The 25383-nt window shown below is 46.1% G+C and overlaps 1 protein-coding gene across 2 annotated transcripts; it reads left to right on the top strand.

The window, feature by feature from the left end:
• Positions 1-25383, top strand: TRIM62 (tripartite motif containing 62). Of its 2 annotated transcripts, XM_040423879.1 has the most exons (7): positions 1-109; positions 243-370; positions 3948-4356; positions 21013-21108; positions 22537-22793; positions 23009-23124; positions 24276-25383. In XM_040423879.1, exons 3-7 carry the CDS (start codon positions 3949-3951, stop codon positions 24824-24826), a joined length of 1428 nt encoding a protein of 475 aa, XP_040279813.1. In that variant the 5' UTR covers positions 1-109; positions 243-370; position 3948; the 3' UTR covers positions 24827-25383. The 2 variants fall into 2 exon arrangements, with proteins under 2 accessions (XP_040279813.1, XP_040279821.1); XM_040423887.1 differs by lacking the exons at positions 1-109; positions 243-370 and adding an exon at positions 393-461.

The raw sequence follows: 25383 nt of genomic DNA, 5'->3' as shown, positions 1-25383 counted from the left end.
GAGTGGAGAAGCTGCTGAACCTGTGCAGGGAGGGAGGGGGCATGCACACAAGGGGCACAGGGTCATAGAGCGCCGCAGCGGGGAGGGGGCACACAGCTCTGCTGCTCAGGTGAGTCTGGAGTCCATTTTGGTATCTGGATTTTATATGACAGGTGGGGAGGGGACAGGTAGAGTGCTAGAAGCCCTCCTCCCCCACACCTGACTTCCAGTGAATTAATGCAATCATCTGATTATTCCCCCAGTGCTATGTGCAGGATATCTCGGGGCGCAGGAGCCGGACGTCACCAGAGACACGTTATCCCTCGCTGAGGCTGAACCACGACCTGCTATTCCGGAAGCTGCTGCCTTCACGTCAGAGAGAGAGCGAGAGGTACAGCGTATCATCATACCGGCGATATCAGAGGGGGGGGGCTGCTAATTATACTGATCAGAAAAGGGGGGGGCGTAATATACCAGGAGAGGTGGGTACAAAGTGTACGTACAGGGTCACATGAGGAGTGGAGACCTCACATTATACTACAATGCACCATTATAAGAAGCGAAGGGGGATACATTGTATTATTATAACAGGAGAGGTGGATACATTGTATTATTATACCAGAAAAAGGGGGATACATTGTATTATACTGGGAGAAGGCGCATACATTGTATTATTATACCAGAAAAAGGGGGAAACATTGTATTATACTGGGAGAAGGCGCATACATTGTATGATTATACCCAGGGGGAAGGGAGGGTACATTATATTATTATACTGGAAGAAGCAGGATATGGGGAGATACATTGGATTATTATACAGGAAGAAGGGGATATATTGGATTATGATACCGGGGGGATACATTGTTTTAGTATACCAAAAGAAGGGGGATACTTTGGATTATTATACTGGAAAACAGGGGATACAGTGGATTATTATACAGATAGAAGGGCGATACATTGGATTATGATACCGGGGGGATACATTGTTTTAGTATAACAGAAGAAGGAGGATACTTAAGATTATTATACTGGAAGACCGGGGATACATTTTATTATACTGGGAGAAGGCACATACATTGTATGATTTTACCCAGGGGGAAGGGAGGATACATTTGGATTATTATACAGTAAGAAGGGGGATACATTGTATTATTATACTGGAAGAAGGGGGATACGTCGGATTATTATACAGGAAGAAGGGGGATACATTGGATTTATACTGGAAGAAGGGGGGGGTACATCGGATTATTATACAGGAAGAAGGGGGGATACATTGGATTTATTTTTTTTTAAACTAATTTTATTGGCAGAAAATGACAATATTGTACATGGCTTGACATGTCCCATCAAACAAAATATGTGGGAATAGTTTGCATATCAGTAGATACAATAAACTACATCCGGTCGGAAATCAATTACATTTCTATTTTTACAAATTGCTTGATGGACAAGACATCGGAAATAATACATAATCATTTTCTCAATTTTTGTTATTTTTTGTGCTACATTGGATTTTTATACTCAAGGGGGGATACATTGTATTAGTACACAGGAAGAATGGATATACATTTTATAAGGGGATAAATTATATGATTATACTGGGGCAGCATACATTGCCTTTTTATACCGGCGGGAGGGGTGGTGGAGATACATTTTAGTTTTAGACTGCAAAGGGGGCATACATTGTGTTATACCTAAGGGGGTACATTGCATTATTGTATTAGAGGGAAGACAGGATTGATTGCTTCATTATAAAATATTATATTAGACACATTGTATTATTATACTGGGAGGGGGGCTACAATGTATGTTATGTGTGTGTGGTAAGATTATACCTTGTATTTTAATACTGGAGAGGAGCAATACATTGTATCATTATTTTTAAGGAGAAGGGAAAGCACAGTTGTAGTATATTCAGGTGGTATCCTCTATCTTTATTCTGGGGGTAATACAGGGGTAATATATCTGAATGGTATTCTCTAAAAATATTCTGGGGGTAAGAGAGGAGTATTATACCAGGGTGGTATTCTTTAACAATATTCTAGGGGGTGTAATACAGGGGTATTATACCTGGGTGGTATTCTCAATCTTTATTAAGGGTTTAATAGAAGGCTATTATATCTAGGTGGTATTCTCTATCATTATGCTGTGGGTATTAGACCTGGGTGATGTTCTCTGTCATTATTCAGGGGTGTAGTAGAGGGGAATTAGACCTGGGTGGTTTTCTCAATCTTTATTTGGGGGGTAATAGACGGGTATTATAGGGGTAGTAGGGAGTATTAGGCCCCTTTCACACGGGCGAGTATTCCGTGCAGATGCGATGTGTGAGGTGAACGCATTGCACCCGCACTGAATACCGACCCATTCATTTCTATGGGGCCGTTCACATGAGCGGTGATTTTCACGCATCACTTGTGCGTTGCGTGAAAATCGCAGCATGCTCTATATTCTGCGTTTTTCACGTAACGCAGGCCCCATAGAAGTGAATGGGGTTGCGTGGAAATCGCAAGCAAGTGCGGATGCGGTGCGATTTTCACGCACGGTTGCTAGGAGACGATCGGGATGGAGACCCGATCATTATTATTTTCCCTTATAACATGGTTATAAGGGAAAATAATAGCATTCTGAATACAGAATGCATAGTAAAACAGCGCTGGAGGGGTTAAAAAAAATAAAAAATAATTTAGCTCACCTTAGTCCACTTGATCGCGTGGCCCGGCTTCTCGTCTGTCTCCTTTGTTGAATAGGACCTGTGGTGAGCATTAATTACAGGTAAAGGACCTTTGGTGACGTCACTCCGGTCATCACATGGTACGTCACATGATCTTTTACCATGGTGAATCACCATGGTAAAAGATCATGTGACGTACCATGTGATGACCGGAGTGACGTCATCAAAGGTCCTGTAACTGTACTTAATGCTCACCACAGGTCCTGTTCAACAAAGGAGACAGACGAGAAATAATACAATCTACAGAACACCGATCCCAAGCCCGAACTTCTGTGAAGAAGTTCGGGTTTGGGTACCAAACATGCGCGATTTTTCTCACGCGAGTGCAAAACGCATTACAATGTTTTGCACTCGCGCGGAAAAATCGTGTGTGTTCCCGCAACGTACCCGCACATTTTCCCGCAACGCCCGTGTGAAAGAGGCCTTATACTTGGGTGGTATTCTGTATCATTATTCTAGGAGTAGTAGATGAGAACTATACCAAGGTGGTAGTCTGTATCATTATTCGGAGGGTAATAGAGAGGTATTATACCTGAGTAGTTTTCACTATCTTTATTTGGGGGTTAATAGAGTGGTATTATACCAGGGTGGTATTCTCTATCATTATTCTGGGGGCAATACAGGGGTATTGCACCAGGGTAGTATTCTGTATCATTATTGTGGGGGTAATACAGGGGTATTACACCAGGGTAGTATTCTGTATCATTATTCTGGTGGTAGTAGGGAGTGTTATAACTGGGAAGTATTCTCTATCATTATTCTGGAGATAATAGAAGGGTTTTATACCTGGGTGGTAGTCTCTATCTTTATTCAGGGTGTAATAGAGGGGTACTGTATATGGGTGGTATTATCTATCATTATTCTGGAGGTAGTAGAAGGGTATTATACCTGAGCGGTATTCTTTATCATTGTTTGGAGGGTAGTTTGGGGTATTATACCTGGGTGATATTCACAATCTTTATTTGGGGGGGTTGGTAGGAGGGTATTATACCTGGGTGATATTTTTTATCTTTATTCGGGGGGATGAGGTTGGTTGGGGGTTATTATACCTGTTGATATTTGCTATCTTTATTTTGGGGGGGGGGAGGTGGTAGGGGGAGTACTATACCTGGGTGGTATTCTCTCTCATTATTCTGGGGGTAATAGAGGAGCATTATACTTTGTGTTGGGGTTGTTGAGGTGTATCACTGTATTGGGGGGCACGCCCTGATGTATCTCTTCCTGGTGTGTCTCTTAGGATGGCGTGCTATCTGAAGGATGAGCTGCTTTGCTCCATCTGTCTGAGTATCTACCAGGACCCGGTCAGCTTTGGCTGTGAACATTACTTCTGTCGTAAATGCATCACTGAGCACTGGAGCCGGCCGAAGCATGGGGGCACCTTGGACTGTCCGGAGTGTCGGAGAACCTTCTTGGAGCCCACCCTGTCCCCCAGCCTGAAGCTTTCCAACATTGTAGAGAGGTATTCTGCCTTTCCCTTGGATGCCATCCTCAGCGCACAGAGAAGCTCCTTCCCCTGCAAGGACCATGACAAGGTGAAGCTCTTCTGCCTGACAGACCGCGCCGTCGTGTGCTTCTTCTGCGACGAGCCCTCGCTGCACGAGCAACATCAAGTCACCAATGTGGATGAGGCCTTTGAGGAGCTGCAGGTGAGTGGGGGGCACATGAGGGGCAACTCGCCTCACTATTAAACAAGCCGAAGCCTGGGACGTTTTCTTCAGTATCTATTGAAACTGAGTCGCCTTTCAGTCGCCTGGGAAAGTTGGGTGACAACTCTTAAGAGAGTAGTGATTGCAGGGGTTTTATACCAAGTCAACTCCAGGGCTGATATTTCTTCTTCAATATCAAAGCTCAGCAGCCCAGGAAACTTGTAACGCCCTTAGCCACCACTGATTTCACCTTTGAAGCTACAGTATAGTTTAGGATCAGTATAGAATAAGTAATGTATGTACACAGTGACTGCACTAGCAGAATAGTGAGTGCAGCTCTGGAGTATAATACAGGATGTAACTCAGGATCAGTATAGGATAAGTAATGTAATGTATGTACACAGTGACTGCACCAGCAGAATAGTGAGTGCAGCTCTGGAGTATAATACAGGATGTAACTCAGGATCAGTACAGGATAAGTAATGTAATGTATGTACACAGTGACTACTCCAGCAGAATAGTGAGTACAGCTCTGGAGTATAATACAGGATGTAACTCAGGATCAGTACAGGATAAGTAATGTAATGTATGTACACAGTGACTGCACCAGCAGAATAGTGAGTACAGCTCTGGAGTATAATACAGGATGTAACTCAGGATCAGTACAGGATAAGTAATGTATGTACACAGTGACTTCACCAGCAGAATAGTGAGTGCAGCTCTGGAGTATAATACAGGATGTAACTCAGGATCAGTACAGGATAAGTAATGTAATGTATGTACACAGTGACTGCACCAGCAGAATAGTGAGTGCAGCTCTGAAGTATAATACAGAATGTAACTTGGGTTCACAGCTGTAATGTAGCCCATGGTTATTGTGCCCTCCATATTAGCTGGTAGTGCAGCAGATTTCCATGGATGAAGCTTTATTCTTTTCTATTATTATAGTTGTGTTTGTGCTGTGCAGTGACTGCGCCCCCTGTACCTCCTATACATTCTCGGCTGTGTGCCGTGCACGGGACCTCCATACCCACTGAGCCATGTAACCTGACTAGGGTAGGTGCCCGCTCAGTCCCTATACTCACAGCTTTTAGTGTGGAGCACCCACCACCAGCACCTCAGTGTTTACTGACCCCAGTGTCCCCAAACCAGTGTGACCATGAGCTGAGCACCATAATGCACTGCATGCTGCATGACCTCTGCATACAGGATTCTACTCCCATCATCTGCTGCATGACCTCTGCATACAGGATTCAACCCCCATCATCTCCTACTGTACATGACCTCTGTACACAGTATCATGATTCAGCTCCCATCCTCTGCTGCATGACTCCTGTATGCATGATTTGACTCTGCTACATCTGCTACATGACCCCTATATATAGAACACAACTACCATCAGCTACGTCAATTCTCTCTCTCTCTCTATCTATCTATCTATCTATCTATCTATCTCTATCTCTATCTATCTATCTATCTATATATATATATATATATATATATATATATATATATATATATATATACACACACACACTCATCTAAAGAATTCATTAATGCAATTATCTAGTCAACCAATCACATGGCAGTTGCTTCAATGCATTTAGGGGGGTGGTCCTGGTCAAGACAATCTCCTGAACTCCAAACTGAATGTCAGAATGGGAAAGAAAGGTGATTTAAGCAATTTTGAGCGTGGCATGGTTGTTGGTGCCAGACGGGCCGGTCTGAGTATTTCACAATCTGCTCAGTTACTGGGATTTTCACGCACAACCATTTCTAGGGTTTACAAAGAATGGTGTGAAAAGGGAAAAACATCCAGTATGCGGCAGTCCTGTGGGCGAAAATGCCTTGTGGATGCTGGAGGTCAGAGGAGAATGGGCCGACTGATTCAAGCTGATAGAAGAGCAACGTTGACTGAAATAACCACTCGTTACAACCGAGGTATGCAGCAAAGCATTTGTGAAGCCACAACACACACAACCTTGAGGCGGATGGGCTACAACAGCAGAAGACCCCACCGGGTACCACTCATCTCCACTACAAATAGGAAAAAGAGGCTACAATTTGCACGAGCTCACCAAAATTGGACTGTTGAAGACTGGAAAAATGTTGCCTGGTCTGATGAGTCTCGATTTCTGTTGAGACATTCAAATGGTAGAGTCCGAATTTGGCGTAAACAGAATGAGAACATGTATCCATCCTCTGATGGCTACTTCCAGCAGGATAATGCACCATGTCACAAAGCTCAAATCATTTCAAATTGGTTTCTTGAACATGACAATGAGTTCACTGTACTAAAATGGCCCCCACAGTCACCAGATCTCAACCCAATAGAGCATCTTTGGGATGTGGTGGAACGGGAGCTTCGTGCCCTGGATGTGCATCCCTCAAATCTCCATCAACTGCAAGATGCTATCCTATCAATATGGGCCAACATTTCTAAAGAATGCTATCAGCACCTTGTGGAATCAATGCCACGTAGAATTAAGGCAGTTCTGAAGGCAAAAGGTGGTCCAACACCGTATTAGTATGGGGGCACTAATAATTCTTTAGGTGAGTGTACATATGAGAGAAAACTACTGGCAGCACCAACCAAAACGGTATATAAGGAAAAAACGGGTGCAATGTCGAAGTTTGGTAACTGCTGATTACCCACTAGTACAGAGCAAAAATCGGACTGCACTCCAGACGATTCTTCAGAAAAACAAAGTGTTTTTATTCACCCATATGGTGGCAAAGAGCGACGTTTTGGCTCGTACATGAAAGGCTCATGTACGAGCCGAAATGTTGCTCTTTGCACCATATGGGTGAATAAAAACACTTTGTTTTTCTGAAGAATCGTCTGGAGTGCAGTCCGATTTTTGCTATATATATATATATATATATATATATATATATATATAATATATATATATATAGCGGAAAGGTCAGGCCCGCGAGATCTCCCCATATCCCACGCATGCGCACTACGCGCCCGCATCAGATACATCAATTTTGAGTGGCTTTCAGCCACTGCGCATGACCACTCCGTGACCATGGTAACCATACTCATATGCAGCACAAAGGGAACAGATGTCACACATAGCCGGTTGATGTCTACGGTGATGCACACATTGGGTATTAGCCCAAGTGCATAATCTCTGTCGTGATAGAGAAACTAAGGCGAGTCATCGCCCACGTTCTCAACCACTACACCTCCTGTATCATATGACAAATAATGGGGGTAGTGTGTGGTCGTGGATGCTTCACACCGGCGAATGCAACACATTTCTGGGTGCTAGAGCCTGTGCGGAACAGAGGACCGGGGCACCTCAGTGTCACCTGTCACCTGTCCCCCGCTCCCTCACCCACCAACCACTACACGTCCCCTCTGCCCCATTTACAAACACTGCAAAACCACTAAGTGGAAATTGAATAAACATATCAGTCTCAAATCCCCTGATTTTCTGGTCATTTGCATATCTCTTTTTACATAAAGATAATATATATAGGGATGTAAGGAGAAATAGATAACGATCACATGGAGATTTCATGTCGGGCGATGTCCTCTCAATCAAGACAATGTTCTCCATCAAGATAATCTGAAAAAAAAGAGAACAACAATAAATGAGGAGCACCAATCTGAACATATACACTTCCAGATCCGAGGCAAGGACCCCACCGGTCCATGATTAAATCACCCTGAAGTCAACGTTTAATCCATGAGGTTTTAAGGTTCGTAACTGAAAAATCCAATAGAGTTCCCGTTGTTTCAGGATCACCGACCTGTCACCCCCCCCCCCCCCCCCCCCCCGCCGTGGCATGGCGACTTGGTCAATGACCCTGAAACGCAAATCCCTCTCAGTGTGTTTTGCATCCGTGAAGTGTTTGGACACTGGCAAGTCTAATCTCTTTTTCCTAATAGTACACTGCTCAAAAAAATAAAGGGAACACTTAAACAACACAATGTAACTCCAAGTCAATCACACTTCTGTGAAATCAAACTGTCCACTTAGGAAGCAACACTGAGTGACAATCAATTTCACATGCTGTTGTGCAAATGGGATAGACAACAGGTGGAAATTATAGGCAATTAGCAAGACACCCCCAATAAAGGAGTGGTTCTGCAGGTGGTGACCTGACCACTTCTCAGTTCCTATGCTTCCTGGCTGATGTTTTGGTCACTTTTGAATGCTGCCGGTGCTTTCACTCTAGTGGTAGCATGAGACGGAGTCTACAACCCACACAAGTGGCTCAGGTAGTGCAGCTTATCCAGGATGGCACATCAATGCGAGCTGTGGCAAGAAGGTTTGCTGTGTCTGTCAGCGTAGTGTCCAGAGCATGGAGGCACTACCAGGAGACAGGCCAGTACATCAGGAGACGTGGAGGAGGCCGTAGGAGGGCAACAACCCAGCAGCAGGTCCGCTACCTCCGCCTTTGTGCAAGGAGGAACAGGAGGAGCACTGCCAGAGCCCTGCAAAATGACCTCCAGCAGGCCACAAATGTGCATGTGTCTGCTCAAACGGTCAGAAGCAGACTCCATGAGGGTGATATGAGGGCCCGATGTCCACAGGTGGAGGTTGTGCTTACAGCCCAACACCGTGCAGGACATTTGGCATTTGCCAGAAAACAGCAAGATTGGCAAATTCGCCACTGGTGCCCTGTGCTCTTCACAGATGAAAGCAGGTTCACACTGAGCACATGTGACAGACGTGACAGAGTCTGGAGACGCCGTGGAGAACGTTCTGCTGCCTGCAACATCCTCCAGCATGACCGGTTCGGCATTGGGTGAGTAATGGTGTGGGGTGGCATTTCTTTGGAGGGCCGCACAGCCCTCCATGTGCTCGCCAGAGGTAGCCTGACTGCCATTGGGTACTGAGATGAGATCCTCAGACCCCTTGTGAGACCATATGCTGGTGCGGTTGGCCCTGGGTTCCTCCTAATTCAAGACAATGCTAGACCTCATGTGGCTGGAGTGTGTCAGCAGTTCCTGGAAGACGAAGGCATTGATGCTATGGACTGGCCCGCCCGTTCCCCAGACCTGAATCCAATTGAGCACATCTGGGACATCACGTCTCGCTCTATCCACCAACGTCACGTTGCACCGCAGACTGTCCAGGAGTTGGCAGATGCTTTAGTCCAGGTCTGGGAGGAGATCCCTCAGGAGACCGTCCGCCACCTCATCAGGAGCATGCACAGGCGTTGTAGGGAGGTCATACAGGCACGTGGAGGCCACACACACTACTGAGCCTCATTTTGACTTGTTTTAAGGACATTACATCAAAGTTGGATCAGCCTGTAGTGTGTTTTTCCACTTAAATTTTGAGGGTGACTCCAAATCCAGACCTCCATGGGTTAAAAAATTTGATTTCCATATTATTTTTTTTTGTGTGATTTTGTTGTCAGCACATTCAACTATGTAAAGAACAAAGTATTTCAGAAGAATATTTAATTAATTCAGATCTAGGATGTGTTATTTGTGTGTTCCCTTTATTTTTTTGAGCAGTGTATATCTATGTTGGTTCAATCTTGTCTTAAAGGGGTTATCCGACTTAAATAAATCTATTCTAATTGCATTTATTGTAGACCAGTGAAAGATTCTTAAAATCACTTTCATTACCTATCTATCACTGTTTGGCCAGTTCAGTTCAGGGTCATGTTACACCTGACGTCAGTAAGCCTGCTCTGCTGGTGACGTTTCGTTTACAAGCTTTTCCCTGCTTGAGGGAGTGTCCAGGCTGTGTAAACGAGACGTCAGAGCCTCTGGTGCCCTCCCCCCTCCAGCTCTTGTCACTGCCTCGGCTCTGCTATGCGATCACTCAGACGTGCAGTACAAACCAGAGCTGAGGTGATCTCTTCTCCAGCAGCACAGGGTATGTTTCTCCCTCCTGTATTCACTGGGGCTAGAGGTGGCAGTTTGTAAACCTTCCCCTCTGCATCTGGGGATCGTTATTACAGCCCTGGTTCCCCCCCCCCCCCCCCCCCCCCCTAGTACACATTCAACACCCCCTGGGAAATATAAATAAATTATTGGCCATCATTATTATGATCATCATCATCATTATTCAGCTATATAAAATCCTTATCTGCCACCAATATATGGATTTATCTAAGCAATATCCATATTGAATATATATTTGAATAATATAGATATTGCTTAGATACAGATAATGCTAATGATCTTTTCACACTAGCGGCAGGACGTATCCGACAGGCTGTTCACCCTGTCGGATCCGCCCTGCCGCTATTTGGCCGTGCCGCTGGACGGATCCGTTATTGCAATTCATTTCTAGACGGATCCGCACCTGGATCCGTCTACAAATGCTGTCACTTGTCACACTGATCGGCGGATCCAGCAGGCACGCAGCTCCAACGACGGAGCTGCCTTGCGGATACGGCGTTGCAAAACAACTGAAGGACGGATCCGCCCTTCCGGTCTGCGCATGCGCAGAACATGAAAAATGTGAAAAAGACTGAAAGAGGGATCCGTCCATCCGCATGACAAGCGGATAGACGGATCCGCCCTTCCGGTCTGCGCATGCGCAGAACATGAAAACTGTGAAAAAGACTGAAAGAGGGATCCGTCCATCCACATGACAAGCGGATAGACGGATCCGCCCTTCCGGTCTGCGCATGCGCAGAACATGAAAACTGTGAAAAAGACTGCAAGAGGGATCCGTCCATCGACATGGCAAGCGGATAGACTGATCCGTTATTGCAATGCATTTCTAGACGGATCCGCACCTGGATCCGTCTACAAATGCTGTCAGTTGTAGCGGATCCGGCGGGCAGCTCAGACGATGGAACTGCCTGCCGGATCACACTAACGCTAGTGTGAAAGTACCATAAAAAGTCGAAAATCCAGGACTTTTAGTCAAGTGGCCGCTCGCTGTGCACTGCCGTGCTGCGCCATAGCTCCACCACCGTCCCCTCTATAGTCAATGGGGACAGAGCGGCAGTCCAGCGGCACGGCAAAATAGCGGCTGGCCGGATCCGACAGGGTGAACAGCCTGTTGGATCGATCCTGCCTCTAGTGTGAAAGTAGCCTTAGGCTCCATTCACACATCCGCAAATGGGTCCACATTCGTTCTGCAATTTTGCGGAACGGGTGCGGACCCATTCATTTTCTATGGTGACGGAATTTGGAATTAGTGCAAATACGTCCTCCTTGATATACTGTAATAACAGAACATTTTTAGACTAGAAACAAAACCAAACATGAAAGAAATGTATGTAAAATAAGATAACTTACACTGTGCAGCTGCAATGTGACAGGAAGGTCTTCTGCCCTGTGTGTGTATTTATTTATTTTTATGCAAAGTGCAGAGCAGGGGGCGGGGAAGGTCAGGTTGTTCACGCCCAGAAATATTCATGAGGCAGAGCTCAGGCTTTGTTGTTACACGCCCCCTCAGCATGTAAACAAAGCAATGACAGAACCATGAAAAGGTGCAAATATGGGTTTTAACTTGATGAAATCAAGCTCAACCAAATTATATGTATATCCTGATGGATTTTAAGTGTTTTTTTATTTTTTATTAACTCGGATAACCCCTTTAACGTCCCACGTGGTTTCACCCACATAAAAGAGATGACCAGGGCATTCCAACAAGTAAACAACATAGGAGGAATCACAGGTCAAGTAATGTTTGATCATGTATTCATCCCCTGTCTGTGGATGTGTGAAAGTGGCACCCCTTAGCATCAATGGGCAATTCACACATCCATGGCAGGGAAAACAACCTTTTTTGGATGCACCACAGTATGTACTGAACGAAACCTTGTTTGTACCGATGTCCGCCCGCACTAATTGATCTTTAATGTTGCGTGTGTCTATATGACATCATTGGAGGATTGGCAAATTCGGGGATATGTCTGAAGTTACTGCCCAATATGGGCCAATGTCCCTTCAGAATACCACCGAAAACCGTGTAACAAAAGGGATACGCTTAATATCTTCTACCTTAGTTATCTCTTTTTCCAATAAAGTCTTTCTGGATTGTCTCATGGCCCTCACTGTATGTTGCTGTACAAGTTTCTTGGGATAACCTCTCTTAATACATTTTTGGCCCATTGTTGTAAGCCTCCTCCCCTTGTACTATTCTCCTGGCTCTGAGTAACTGGCTGTATGGTAATGACCTAACCATACTCCTAGGATGACAGCTGTCATATCTAAGCAGTGTGTTTTTATCCGTCACCTTAGTGAATAGGTCAGTGTGTAGAAGGTCACCCGATCTACTCACTGTCACATCCAGGAATAGAATTTCTGTTTCAGAGGCAACAAGTGTAAACTTGACCTCTGGATCAATACCATTGAGGAAATCGCCAAACCGGTGTAACTCCTCAATGGAGCCTGGTCCACAATAGGAAGATGTCGTCTATGTAACGCCACCACCCCAGAACTAGTCTGAAGTGGTGGCTAACATAGACGTACGTCTCCTCCTAGATGTGTCATGAAGATGTTAGCATAATTTGGCGCTACATTTGAGCCCGTTGCGGTCCCACGTAATTGAATAAAATACTCATCCTGAAATAAATAGTAGTTAAAAGTGAGCACAATCTCTAAGAGTGTAATCAGAAACTCTCTACACTTCATAGAGTAGAGTGAGTCAACTAGACATTCTCTCACCGCATCAAGCCCCCTGACATGTGAAATAGATGTATATAGGCTGACTACATCAAATGATGCCAAAATGACATGTGCCAGAAGTTGTACCTTGCTGACTTCATTTAGGAAGTGTGTCGTATCTCTTATATATAATTTGGCCCTCTGAACATATGGTGATAAAATTCTATCCAGGAAAATGGCAATCTGAGAGAAAGGAGAACCAATGCCCGATACTATGGGGCAGCCTGGTGGGGAGACAAGTGACTTGTGGATTTTTGGTAACCTATATATCACCGGAGTTCTTGGCCGTTCCACATAAAGACAGGAGTGCAATTTATCATCAATTACACCCTCTTCTTTAGCGGAATCTAAAACCGTACGAATTTTCCTTAGGAATTCGAACTTGGGGTCACCTGATAATCTACGGCAGGGGTACTCAACTAGTTTTAGTAAAGGTCCACATACCTGGGTCTGCAGTCAGGTGAAGGTCCGAGCTGAACGCCAACAGTAAAGATGCCATGCGATCATGTGATCCATGCGCTTGGGGCGCTCTGAAGTTATAGTGGAGCGCCCCGGGTAAGTCCCAGAATTAGTAATGGCCACATTAGTGGCCAGTAAGAATAATGCCCCCAGTAAGAATAATGTCCCCATTAGTGCCCCCAGTAAGAGTAATGCCCCCATTAGTGCCCCCCTTCTCTGCTTTTGCAAAAAAAAAAAAAAAAAATTGCATTCACCTGGCTGCGGTGAACATTCGCTACTGACTGCAAGCTCAGGACCGGTGCTCCAACGTGATGACGTCTTGTAGGTCCTGTCCTGAGCTTCTAGTCAGCAGGGAGTGTTCTCCACAGCGTCAGCAAATAAAGGTGGAGGTACCGTAATTTTATTTATTTTTTTACTAGCACAAGTAGCGGTGGAGGTAAAGGCTGTACTAATGGGCGTTCCATGATGGAAGCGCTCATTAGTAAGGGTACTTTCACACTTGCAGCAGGACGGATCCGACAGGCTGCTCACCATGTCAGATCCATCTTGCCACTACTTCGCCGTGCCGCTGCTCTGTGCCCATCGACTATAATGGGGATGGGGGCAGAGCTACGGCGCAGCACGGTGAGAGGCCGCCAGACTAAAAGTACTACATGTCCGACTTTTTCGTCTGGCAGCCTCACGCCGTGCACTGCCATGCTGCGCCGTAGCTCCACTCCCGCTATAGTCAATGGGGAGTGGCAGTCCGGCGAAATAGCGGCAGGACGGATCTGACACAGTGAACAGCCTGTCGGATCCGTCCTGCCGCAAGTGTGAAAGTACCCTAACAGTCCTTACAGGAAAATTCTGGCACCGGCAAGAGAACTAAAATACCAGCCTTGCTGGTGAACTACTGGCCGGGTGGCAACCCAAGCCACAGAACAGACATATGATAGTTTTGTTCCGCATCCAATTCCCATTATTGGGGGATTGGATGCGGACCCCTTAATTACACTGTGTGCTGTCTGCATCTTTTTCCGCTCCATTGAAACTAAGGGGTCCGCATCCAATGCCCCAATAATGGGAATTGGATGCGGAACAAAACTATCATGGTTTGATGGGGCTTAATCACTTTATTTATCAGGTTACCTTTAATTTTAAAGAAGATGGCCCAGGAGAGATGGGAACACGACACTGACTGGAGTCCTTTCCTGCAGTCAGTGACGTGTTCCCGCCTCTCTGTAGCCCTTTCCACGCCCCCCTTCCTTCCCAAATGTGACATTTATATCATTGGTGGCAGTGGTGATGTCCCTCCCCTCTCCAGCAGCACGTAAGTGTCCTTTGGAGCTTGAAGCTCCCGTACGTGCTGCCGCTGCTGCAGAGGAGGAGGGACCTGTGAGCGCACTGAGGGAGAAAGCTCCCTCCACCTGCAGGTGCCGGATGACAGCGCTGGTGCCTGCATGTGGAGGGAGCCGTCTGTCACTGTGCCCCTGGGGCAGGAAGAAGTGCGCCGGTAAGCTCCGCCTCCTGCACGTACCAGAGTGTGCAGGAGAGGAGGAGCGCTACATGTGCAGTGCTCCAGACAAAAAAAAAATGACCAGGAGCCATTGGCTCCTAAACTAAAAAATTTAGGAGCCAAATTACATTTATTAGTCGCAAAATTTAAAATGTATATAATTTTTAAAAAAAAGGACTTTGAGAAGATGAGACGCAGGTCCCAGTAGTGAGCCAGCACTACATATAGGAAAAAACAGCACCACATGCCTCTCACATCCAGGGACATTTTCTGGGGGACAAGGTGACTAAAAATGGCGAATTGCGAGGTTTAGAGTTTTTTTTTCTGTTACGGCCTTCACCGAGCGGGAATATTTTTGAATATTTTAATAGCTCACACTTTTTGGGACATGGCGATATGTAATAGGTTTATTCTTTATTGTTTGTAAATTTTATATGTAAAACTGGGAAGGGGGCCATTTAAACTTTTAGTATTTTGGTGGGTTTTTTTTACTTTTTATTTAATAACCATTTCTTCCCTTAGGGACTAGAACCTGGATCTTTTCATCCCTTGTGCTATTCACCCTGATAGATCTTTATCAGGGTGAATAGGACCTCACACTCTCCCTGCTGCCCTGTGCTCTGTGCACACAGCAGCAGGGAGCTGAACATGGCAGCCAGGACTTCAGTAGTGTCCTGGCTGCCATGGTAACGATCTGAGCTCCAGCAGTGTAATCTGCCACTGCCACCAATGAAGGGGATGGGACCCTGTGGCCACCATATAACAATGGGGGGGGGGGACTTGTGGCCAGTGATAATGGGGGGGGAGAGGCTTTGGGAGAGCGCACTGCACCACCAATGAATGTTTAAAGAGGACCTTTCGTGGGTCCAAAGAATCTGAACTTATCAGCAGGCTGCATAGAGCGGCGCCCAGGGATCTAAGTGCACTTACTATTATTCCTGGGCGCCGCTCCGTTCGTCCGCTGTGGCCCCCGGTATTTTCAGCATTCAGAGGAAGGAGGAGGAGACGTCAGTGTCTCTCCTTCTCCCTGACAGCAGCGCTGTCCAATCAGAGCGCAGAGCTCAGAGCCAGGGAGAAAAAAACTCCCTGGCTCTGAGCTCTGCGCTCTGATTGGACAGCGCTGCTGTCAGGGAGAAGGAACGACACTGACGTCTCCTCCTCCTTCCTCTGAATGCTGAAAATACCGGGGGCCACAGCGGACGAACGGAGCGGCGCCCAGGAATAATAGTAAGTGCACTTAGATCCCTGGGAGCCGCTCTATGCAGCCTGCTACTAAGTTCATATTCTTTGGACCCATGAAAGGTCCTCTTTGACTCCTTCATACAATTGTCTGCAGTGGTATAACAGACCCGGCACCCGGCCTCGATAACAGGGCATGCGATCTGGGGCACCTGAGGGGTTAATTGCCGCGGATCGCATGCCCTGTTATTGAGGCCGGGTGCCGGGTCTGTGATACCGCTGCAGACACTTATGTTTTACATTCATTGGTGGCGCAGTGGCGACAGCTCCTCCCCTCCTTCTCCTCCCCTGCTATCTCCCCATTGGTGGTAGTGGCGGCCGCGTCACAGTGGAGAGGGAGGGACTCCTTCCTTCTCCACTGTGCTGTGCTACTGAAGGGAACTTAGGCTGCGCAGGATCGCGGCGGGACAGTGACACACAGTGTGCAGGAGAGGAGGAGCGCTCTGAAGGATGGCCGGGGTCCGTATTTGGACCGCGGTCCACCAGTTGAGTACCCCTGATCTACGGTATACATTTTCGTCATTCAATTGACGATAAACTTCATCCACATAGTCAGTCGTCTCCATAACAACTACCGCTCCACCCTTGTCTGCCGGTTTAATGGTCAGACAAGGGTTATTAGAGAGTTCCTTCAGGGCACTGGTCTCATCCAGTGTCCTATTTCTTTTTACACACATTCCATCATAACCAGACATTTTTAAGGCCTCCAAATCCAGTCTAACTGCATTCACAAAAGTGTCAAGGGCAACATGATTAACAGATGGTGTAAAATCACTTTTTAAGTGTAACTGAACATTTTTACGCGTGAGTTCTGAACCACTAGTCGGCCCAGTAGATTGCTTATCAAACCAGACCTTCAATTGTATAGCTCTAAAACATCTATGCAAATCGAGCTCCAATTGGAACCAATCAATATTCCTGAATGGACAGAATGACCATTGTCCTCTTTCTAAGACAGACATTTGTATGGGGGTTAATACAGTAGATGATATATTTACCACTGTTGTCTCTTCCGCATGGTTCTTTGCGGTTTCATCTGTCTTCCTCTTTCGCCACTTCTGTTGCCTCCTGCCGGTGGGATCCGGACCCAGGCCTAAAAAAGGAGTAGTCGAGGTAGATGTATTATTATTGGATGTTGTAGCTACATCCAAGGGGCTGTCCATTTCTGGAGCTGTTGAATTGTCCCTTTGGTTAGAGAGTCCCATTCCTTTGTTCCTGGGGGAAGACCGTTCCATTTTCTTAAAACCCTTGTGTATACAGTACAGACCAAAAGTTTGGACACACCTTCTCATTCAAAGAGTTTTCTTTATTTTCATGACTATGAAAATTGTAGATTCACACTGAAGGCATCAAAACTATGAATTAACACATGTGGAATTATATACATAACAAACAAGTGTGAAACAACCGAAAATATGTCATATTCTAGGTTCTTCAAAGTAGCCACCTTTTGCTTTGATTACTGCTTTGCACACTCTTGGCATTCTCTGAACTTCAAGAGGTAGTCCCCTGAAATAGTTTTCACTTCACAGGTGTGCCCTGTCAGGTTTAATAAGTGGGATTTCTTGCCTTATAAATGGGGTTGGGACCATCAGTGGCGTTGAGGAGAAGTCAGGTGGATACACAGCTGATAGTCCTACTGAATAGACTGTTAGAATTTGTATTATGGCAAGAAAAAAGCAGCTAAGTAAAGATAAACGAGTGGCCATCATTACTTTAAGAAATGAAGGTCAGTCAGTCAGCCGAAAAAATTGGGAAAACTTTGAAAGTAAGGGCTATTTGACCATGAAGGAGAGTGATGGGGTGCTGCGCCAGATGACCTGGCCTCCACAGTCACCGGACCTGAACCCAATCGAGATGGTTTGGGGTGAGCTGGACCGCAGAGTGAAGGCAAAAGGGCCAACAAGTGCTAAGCATCTCTGGGAACTCCTTCAAGACTGTTGGAAGACCATTTCAGGGGACTACCTCTTGAAGCTCATCAAGAGAAAGCCAAGAGTGTGCAAAGCAGTAATCAAAGCAAAAGGTGGCTACTTTAAAGAACCTAGAATATGACATATTTTCAGTTGTTTCACACTTGTTTGTTATGTATATAATTCCACATGTGTTAATTCATAGTTTTGATGCCTTCACAGTCATGAAAATAAAGAAAACTCTTTGAATGAGAAGGTGTGTCCAAACTTTTGGTCTGTACTGTGTGTGTATATATAATATATATAATATATATATATATATATATATATATATAATCTACATCACAACCTCTATACATAGAAAACAACTCCTATTATCTGCATGAGACTCTGGTTAAAGTATGTCTTTACATCCATGCTCGGCCCTCCTGTTATGCTGTGTGTCAGTCTTCACTGTAGTTCTGGCATTCTGAAGCCACTGTATAAGATAAAGCTTTGACAATCCATGGAGCTGTTTTATTCGGATGGGTTATAATGCACTCTGTCTTACCCCCAGAACTACAACAAAGGCTTCTTTCCGAGCCAAACTATCTCTCTGCTCTGTACTGACAAGGGGCAAAAACAGCGGTGTTCTGATTGGTGCCTTTTGTCCTTTTGGAGAAAGCTCTTGGTTTGGCTAATATTAGTGGTGTTGCAAGGCCTGATAAAGGGTTGGCCACTAGGTGGCACTGCAGACACAGCTTTCTACTGGAAGAGCTAATCTGCCTGAAGCTTTTCTGTGCTGATGCCGCCCCCTGTTGGCCATGGACAATCCTACATTTTATCTCTGCCTTTTCTCGCAGGTAAATTGAGGTTTTTCACATTGTGTGACTGATACAAACAGTCCATACATACATATACTTAATTATATCATATGTACACACATGGCATATTCATCATCCATATAAACATATACATATATTCATCATGCATACTTATGCCTATACAGTATATACCTCATACAAATACATATACAGTATCTGTACATAATCCTATAGTGTGCATCCTACAAACACTTATACATCATACATACATACATACAGTGTGTGTGTATAAATATAAAAATTGGGAAAAACTGTACAATTGACAGGAGGCTCTAGGACCCTGCTGGGTCGCCTCTGGCCTAGATACAAGATGAGATACAGCTTCTAGCCTGGATACAAGATGAGATACAGCTTCTAGCCTGGATACAAGATGAGATACAGCTTCTAGCCTGGATACAAGATGAGATACAGCTTCTAGCCTGGATACAGGATGAGATACAGCTTCTAGCCTGGATACAAGATGAGATACGGCCTCTGGCCCGGATACAAGATGAGATACGGCTTCTGGCCTGGATACAAGATGAGATACGGCTTCCTGCCTGGATACAAGATGAGATACGGCCTCTGGCCTGGATACAAGATGAGATACGGCCTCTGGCCTGGATACAAGATGAGATACGGCCTCTGGCCTGGATACAAGATGAGATACGGCCTCTGGCCTGGATACAGGATGAGATGCGGTCTCTGGCCTGGATACAGGATGAGATACGGCCTCTAGCCTGGATACAGGATGAGATATGGAGGGTTACAGGTTCTGTATGGTATCCTGCAGCATATTTGCCCACAGATGTTACAGCTGGGCCTGTAGATCCTTTACACTCATAGGTTGTTGAAGCTGACGTCCCAGCTGTGTCCCATAAATGCTGGATTGGAGATAAATCTGGTGACCGGGCAGCCAAAGAAGTGTTATAATCTGGGCGTAGATTCCTGGGAAACCCTTGCGATGTGTGGATGAGCATTATCCTGCTGAAACATACCAGCTGGAAGCCCTGCCATGAGAAGAACACGTCCGCAGAATGTCCTGCACATATCACTGAGCACTACTAGAGGTGACCGACTGTCGTAGGCAATGGCTCCCAGATCATCACACCAGCAGTCGGGGCAATGTGTCGCTCCACAGCGATGGATTGAAACACTCACCATGAGACCTCCATGCTAGAAAATGACCACCTAAACAGAACCAGGATTAGTCACTAAAGAAGATAAGGTTTCTCGTTCATGAAACCACTGAAAATGAAGGCAATGGTGACTGCCTGTGAATGGCAGAACATGTAATGTGCGCTGTGACACCAAATTTCATTCTGCTAAGCGCCTGGGGCAGAGACAATGCGTCGTAGATCTCTCACCAAGAGGTACACTACCCAAAAGTAGCCTTATTACATACTTACACATCTGACATATACATTGTACATATATACATCATACATAAAGGTTTACCTGTATAATAACATAAAATAGTACATAGACATACTAACACTTCTGTTTCTATGAAGTGATTACATAGATAAGAGTACGCCTCTAATAACCCTGATAATAATGGAGAATGATTATGGTGGAAAATGAGGCTGAACGATAGAAGATGATGAAGAAGGAGAAAGATGATGAGAATGATGGAAAATGAGGCTGGATAATAGAAGGTGATGAGGATGTGATGGATGAGGGTGGATCATGGTGGCAGGGTTCCCAACCTGATTTATTCATTTTCTGGAAAACTCATATGGACTTTTTTATGGACAAATTGCAAAACCGTAATGAATGTTAAAGACTGAGTGATATCTGTCCGTAGCAGAGTATACTGACCTGATCTCATCTGCTTTGTGAGCTAAAAAATTATTACGATCCCAATGACCAGCTCAGGTACCGCTCAAAAAAAAACCACACACACATCCATTTTTTTTTTTTTCAGACACTGGGAAACCATCCCCTATTTCTACAGACTATCCAGGAATATAAAGATGGTTGGGGATGGATCCATGAATGGTGGTTGATGCTGTGTTTGTAGGCAGCAGATGCTCTGTAGTCTCTCAGCTTCCATGTCATGAGATCAGGATCCTGTGGATTCATTGTATGTCCCCTTATTTTCAGAGAGAACTGAAGGAGCAGCTACAAGCTCTGCAGGAAAGTGCACAGGGCCACACGGAGGCGCTGCAGCTACTGAGACGTCAGCTGGCCGAGACCAAGGTGAGGAAGCGTCCACATTGTAGACCTCATACTCCTAACTCCCCATCCATGGGGAGCATCCTTTATATTGCGGAGATCATCCACACTGCAGACCTTGTATACCTGGCGTCCACCATCCATAGAGAACACCCTTCATATTATGGAGATAAACCACACCATAGACCCAATATCCCAAGTCTCTCCATTGTCTATTGGGACCATCCACACTGTAGACCCCATATTCTCAGCATACACGCTCTACGGCAGGGATGGCCAACCTGCAGCTCTCCAGCAGTTGTAAAACTATAACTCCCACCATGCCTTGCTGTAGGCTGATAGCTGTAGGCAGTGTGAGCATGCTGGGAGTTGTAGTTTTGCAACAGCTGGAGAGCCGCAAGTTGGCCATCCCTGCTCTATGGGGAGACTCCATATTGTGAGGCTCATCTACACTACAGACCCCTTATTACCTGGCTTCCACCATCCATGGAGATCATCAGACCCCATATTCCCAGCATACTCAGTATATGGGGAGACTCCTTCATATTGTGAGGATCATCCACACTGCAGACCCCATGTTCCCAGCATAGACCGTCTTGTGAGGATTACCCACACTGCAGATCCCTTATACCTGCCCTCCGCCATCCATGAAGAGCATCCACACCACAGACCCTATTTTTTGTTTTTATTGAAAACCAGAGAAACGTTACTTTCTTCACCCATGTACATAAAAAGTGCAATGTGCCACACAAAAAGGTGCGGTCTATCACAATCCCTCTCCGTAAAAGATGGGCTCCCTTAAACCAATCCCTGTCCCTCTAAGCTAGAAGGCCCTGCGAGGGTCAGGGACAAGTGGCCAACCTCAGTCGAAGCCATGGAAGAGCCAGTCACTTAGGCTGCCTCCTCAATTGAGGTGTAAAGGCCAAGGGGTTGCAGGGGTAAGTGAGGAAACTGATGGCTACAAATCCCCATCCCCAGGGTGTAACCCATAAGTCCCTGTGACAAACAGTATGGAAAGTGAACACACTGTGTCATGTGTGCCTTTTACTCTCATTCAGCCAGAAGGCCTGGGCAAAGGACCTCGTATTCAGTCACATCACAGACCTTGTTCTCAGGCACCATTGTCCATGGCGAGAATTCTCCATATTGTGGAGATCATCCACATCACACCACATATTCCCATTCTCCATTGTCCTGGGATCATCCACACCATAGACACCATGTTCCCAGCCTCCACCGTCCATGGGGAGAATTCTTCATAGTTCCAGTCTCCACTGTCTTGTGGATCATCCACACCACAGACTTTATATTCCCAGTCTCTATTGTCCTGGGGATCATACAGATGATGGACCCTGTTTTCCTAGCATGGGCCCATTTCCCTAACAATATATCGAATGGGAATTCCTCAGTCCACGTTCTCCATTATATCAACGCGTCTCATCTTCTGCTCAGTCTTCAGCCAAGAGTCTGCGCGCCACGATTAGCGAGGCCTTTGAGCGTCTGCACCGCCTGCTAAGAGAGCGTCAAAAGGCCATGTTAGAGGAGCTGGAGTCAGATACAGCCCGGACCCTGACAGACATTGAGCACAAGGTCCAACGCTACAGCCAGCAGCTGCGCAAGGTGCAGGAAGGAGTACAGATCCTACAAGAGCGACTGGCTGAGAGTGACAAGCACACATTCCTGGCTGGCATCTCCTCGCTGTCTGAGAGGTATGCAGGGGTGGGGTGGACCAACAGGTCATAACACCCATCATTTTGTGTGCAGGAGATTCTGAACATCATCACCCCATCGCTGTATTTGTGTTGGTGCAGACATTTGTGACCTAAGCATGAAGCAGTGCCACCCCACCATCACCTGCTATGACAGGTTCTATGGCTGCACTCTGTGCACCCAGAGTCTGACCATATCGCTTATCTGTTTCTAGGTTAAAAGGAAAGATTCATGAAACCAACCTGACTTATGAAGATTTTCCCACCTCCAAATACATGGGGCCCCTGCAGTACACCATCTGGAAATCTCTCTTCCAAGACATCCACCCTGGTAAGTCCCTCTATGATGCTTCAGGATCATGTCACCATATCCCTGGGTCTTCCAGATGCAGTGAGCCCTGAGGAGCCGGTGTAGAGGATGGGAGTGTTAGTGGCCCTGATGAAGTGTTGTGTCACAGTGTCATACCTCAGGCCGTCGCTCCCTGAGGTTCGGTGCATCTAATAAGTGATGTGAAGGAACCAGACAGACATTATTGAACAAACAAAGTCTTTCTTTACTGAGTGCAAAATAACAAATAGCAGCACATCCAGCAGCGGTTCATACAAAGTGCAGTACTCTCCTCCCTGATAATGGGGCATAGTGGCTGGCAATGTGGCAGAAGATGACACATAGAAGTTTGCTAGCTGACAATGTCTGTCTCCTGATTCCCTTCCCTATGGCTTTACTCTGGGACCTGTAGCTCTAGGTGTCCACTGCAGGATGCAGGCTTCAAGTTATGCTTGTCCTGAAGTGCGGTGATGGTGTCTTAACATGTTTCCCACCACCTTGCAGCGGAGTCTTCATTGCTTGATCACTCTGCTGACAATAATACACCGTAGTTTACAAACCTTCTGTGATCTAGGACACCGCAGTCTCTCAGGGGCAATGTTGTCCTCCTAGATGAGCTGCTTCTGCGGTCCACATGGCCTGGAAGAGGCTCCCTCACTCTCCTCTCTCCATCTCAAAACAGCTCTAACTAGCTTTGCCGCTCCCTTGGCAGGAAGTCAGACCAGCTTTCTCTTACCAAGAGACGGAGGAATGGGATGGTACGGCCCATTTCTGTTGCCAAACCCTGCCAACCGTACCCCATCTGCTGAAGTACAAGTTGTATTGCGTGAAGTGTGACAAAACATGAACATTACAAAGCATTATATTACTAACTAATTGAAAAACCTCCAGGTCTGGGGTACTGTACAACCATTTGAATTGTGACTGGGAAAGCTGAATGACATAAGGTCATAGGGTCACCAATAGCCTCTCTAGTTCTGCAGCAATATTAAGAAGGGTTTAAGAAGTATCACGTGTAATGGCGGCCAAATTGGTGGTCCCCCAGCTGTCTGTGCCATAAATTGCTTGGGATCAACACCGTACTAATATAATGTTGCCCAGTGGGGGAGAGGTCTCTGGCATTAATAATGGTTCTTCTAATGTTCTCTTCTCAGTTCCTGCGGCTCTGACCCTCGATCCAGTAACCGCCCATCAGCGCCTGATCCTCTCTGATGACTGCACTATTGTGGCCTACGGTAACCTGCACCCTCAGCCGCTCCAGGACTCCCCAAAGAGGTTTGACGTGGAGGTGTCGGTGCTAGGCACCCAGGTCTTCGATGGAGGGGTACATTACTGGGAGGTGGTGGTCTCTGATAAAACCCAGTGGATGATAGGACTGGCCCATGAAGCTGTGAGCCGGAAAGGAAGTATCCAGATCCAGCCAGGGAAGGGCTTTTACTGCATAGTAATGCACGATGGGAACCGCTATAGTGCCTGCACCGAGCCCTGGACCCGGCTCAACGTCAAAAGCAAACTAGAGAAAGTTGGGGTCTACCTGGACTATGACAAGGGGCTTCTCATCTTCTACAACGCAGATGACATGTCTTGGCTTTATACCTTCCGTGAAAAGTTCCCTGGAAAACTGTGCTCTTATTTCAGCCCCGGGCAGAGTCACGCCAACGGCAAGAATGTACAACCGCTGCGGATTAACACCGTGCGAATATAACCGTGCCAGGCGGGAGAAGGGTCATAGATATAAGATGGGGTATGTAGAGGACACTAAAAGACTGGAGAGTAGGAAGCGTCCGCCATGATCGTCTCCAGCCTCAGCCTTCACCATTCCTGAGTCTCTGGTGTTCGCTACGGACCAGTCGTGTTGTGGTGGCAGCTCCCACGTCGCCCCCTCACTGCAAGTGTCCAGGGTCAGGGCATGTTATACTGGACGTTGGACTTGCCTTCAGTCCAGTAGATGAATGTCCATGTCCTAAAGAAACCAGCCTTGCATCGTCCGAGGTAACGTGAGGCCTGTGCCCCCGCTATTCCAGCCTGATGACCACTGTGGCCTTCAGACTAGGGAGGGTATTCGTTCTGGCCGTTGCCTTATCTCTGACCATATAACAATGTGACACAGGAGAGCGAAGGACAAGACTCCATCGATCATTATACAGTTGCAAGAAACAGTATGTGAACACTTTGGAATGATATGGATTTCTGCACAAATTGGTCATAAAATGTGATCTGATCTTCATCTAAGTCACAACAATAGACAATCGCAGTCTGCTT

Source organism: Bufo bufo, chromosome 1 (genome assembly GCF_905171765.1).
Source record: "Bufo bufo chromosome 1, aBufBuf1.1, whole genome shotgun sequence".
Lineage (NCBI taxonomy): Eukaryota > Metazoa > Chordata > Amphibia > Anura > Bufonidae > Bufo > Bufo bufo.
Note: the sequence above shows the minus strand (reverse complement) of the source record. Positions and strands in the feature narration are given on the sequence as shown.

Coding starts and splice junctions, on each gene's coding strand:
- TRIM62 (XM_040423879.1), top strand. CDS start 3,949: ATGGCGTGCTATCTGAAGGATGAGCTGCTTTGCTCCATCTGTCTGAGT. Junction 4,357..21,012: donor AGGCCTTTGAGGAGCTGCAG/GTGAGTGGGGGG, acceptor CCTTATTTTCAG/AGAGAACTGAAGGAGCAGCT. Junction 22,794..23,008: donor ATCTCCTCGCTGTCTGAGAG/GTATGCAGGGGT, acceptor ATCTGTTTCTAG/GTTAAAAGGAAAGATTCATG.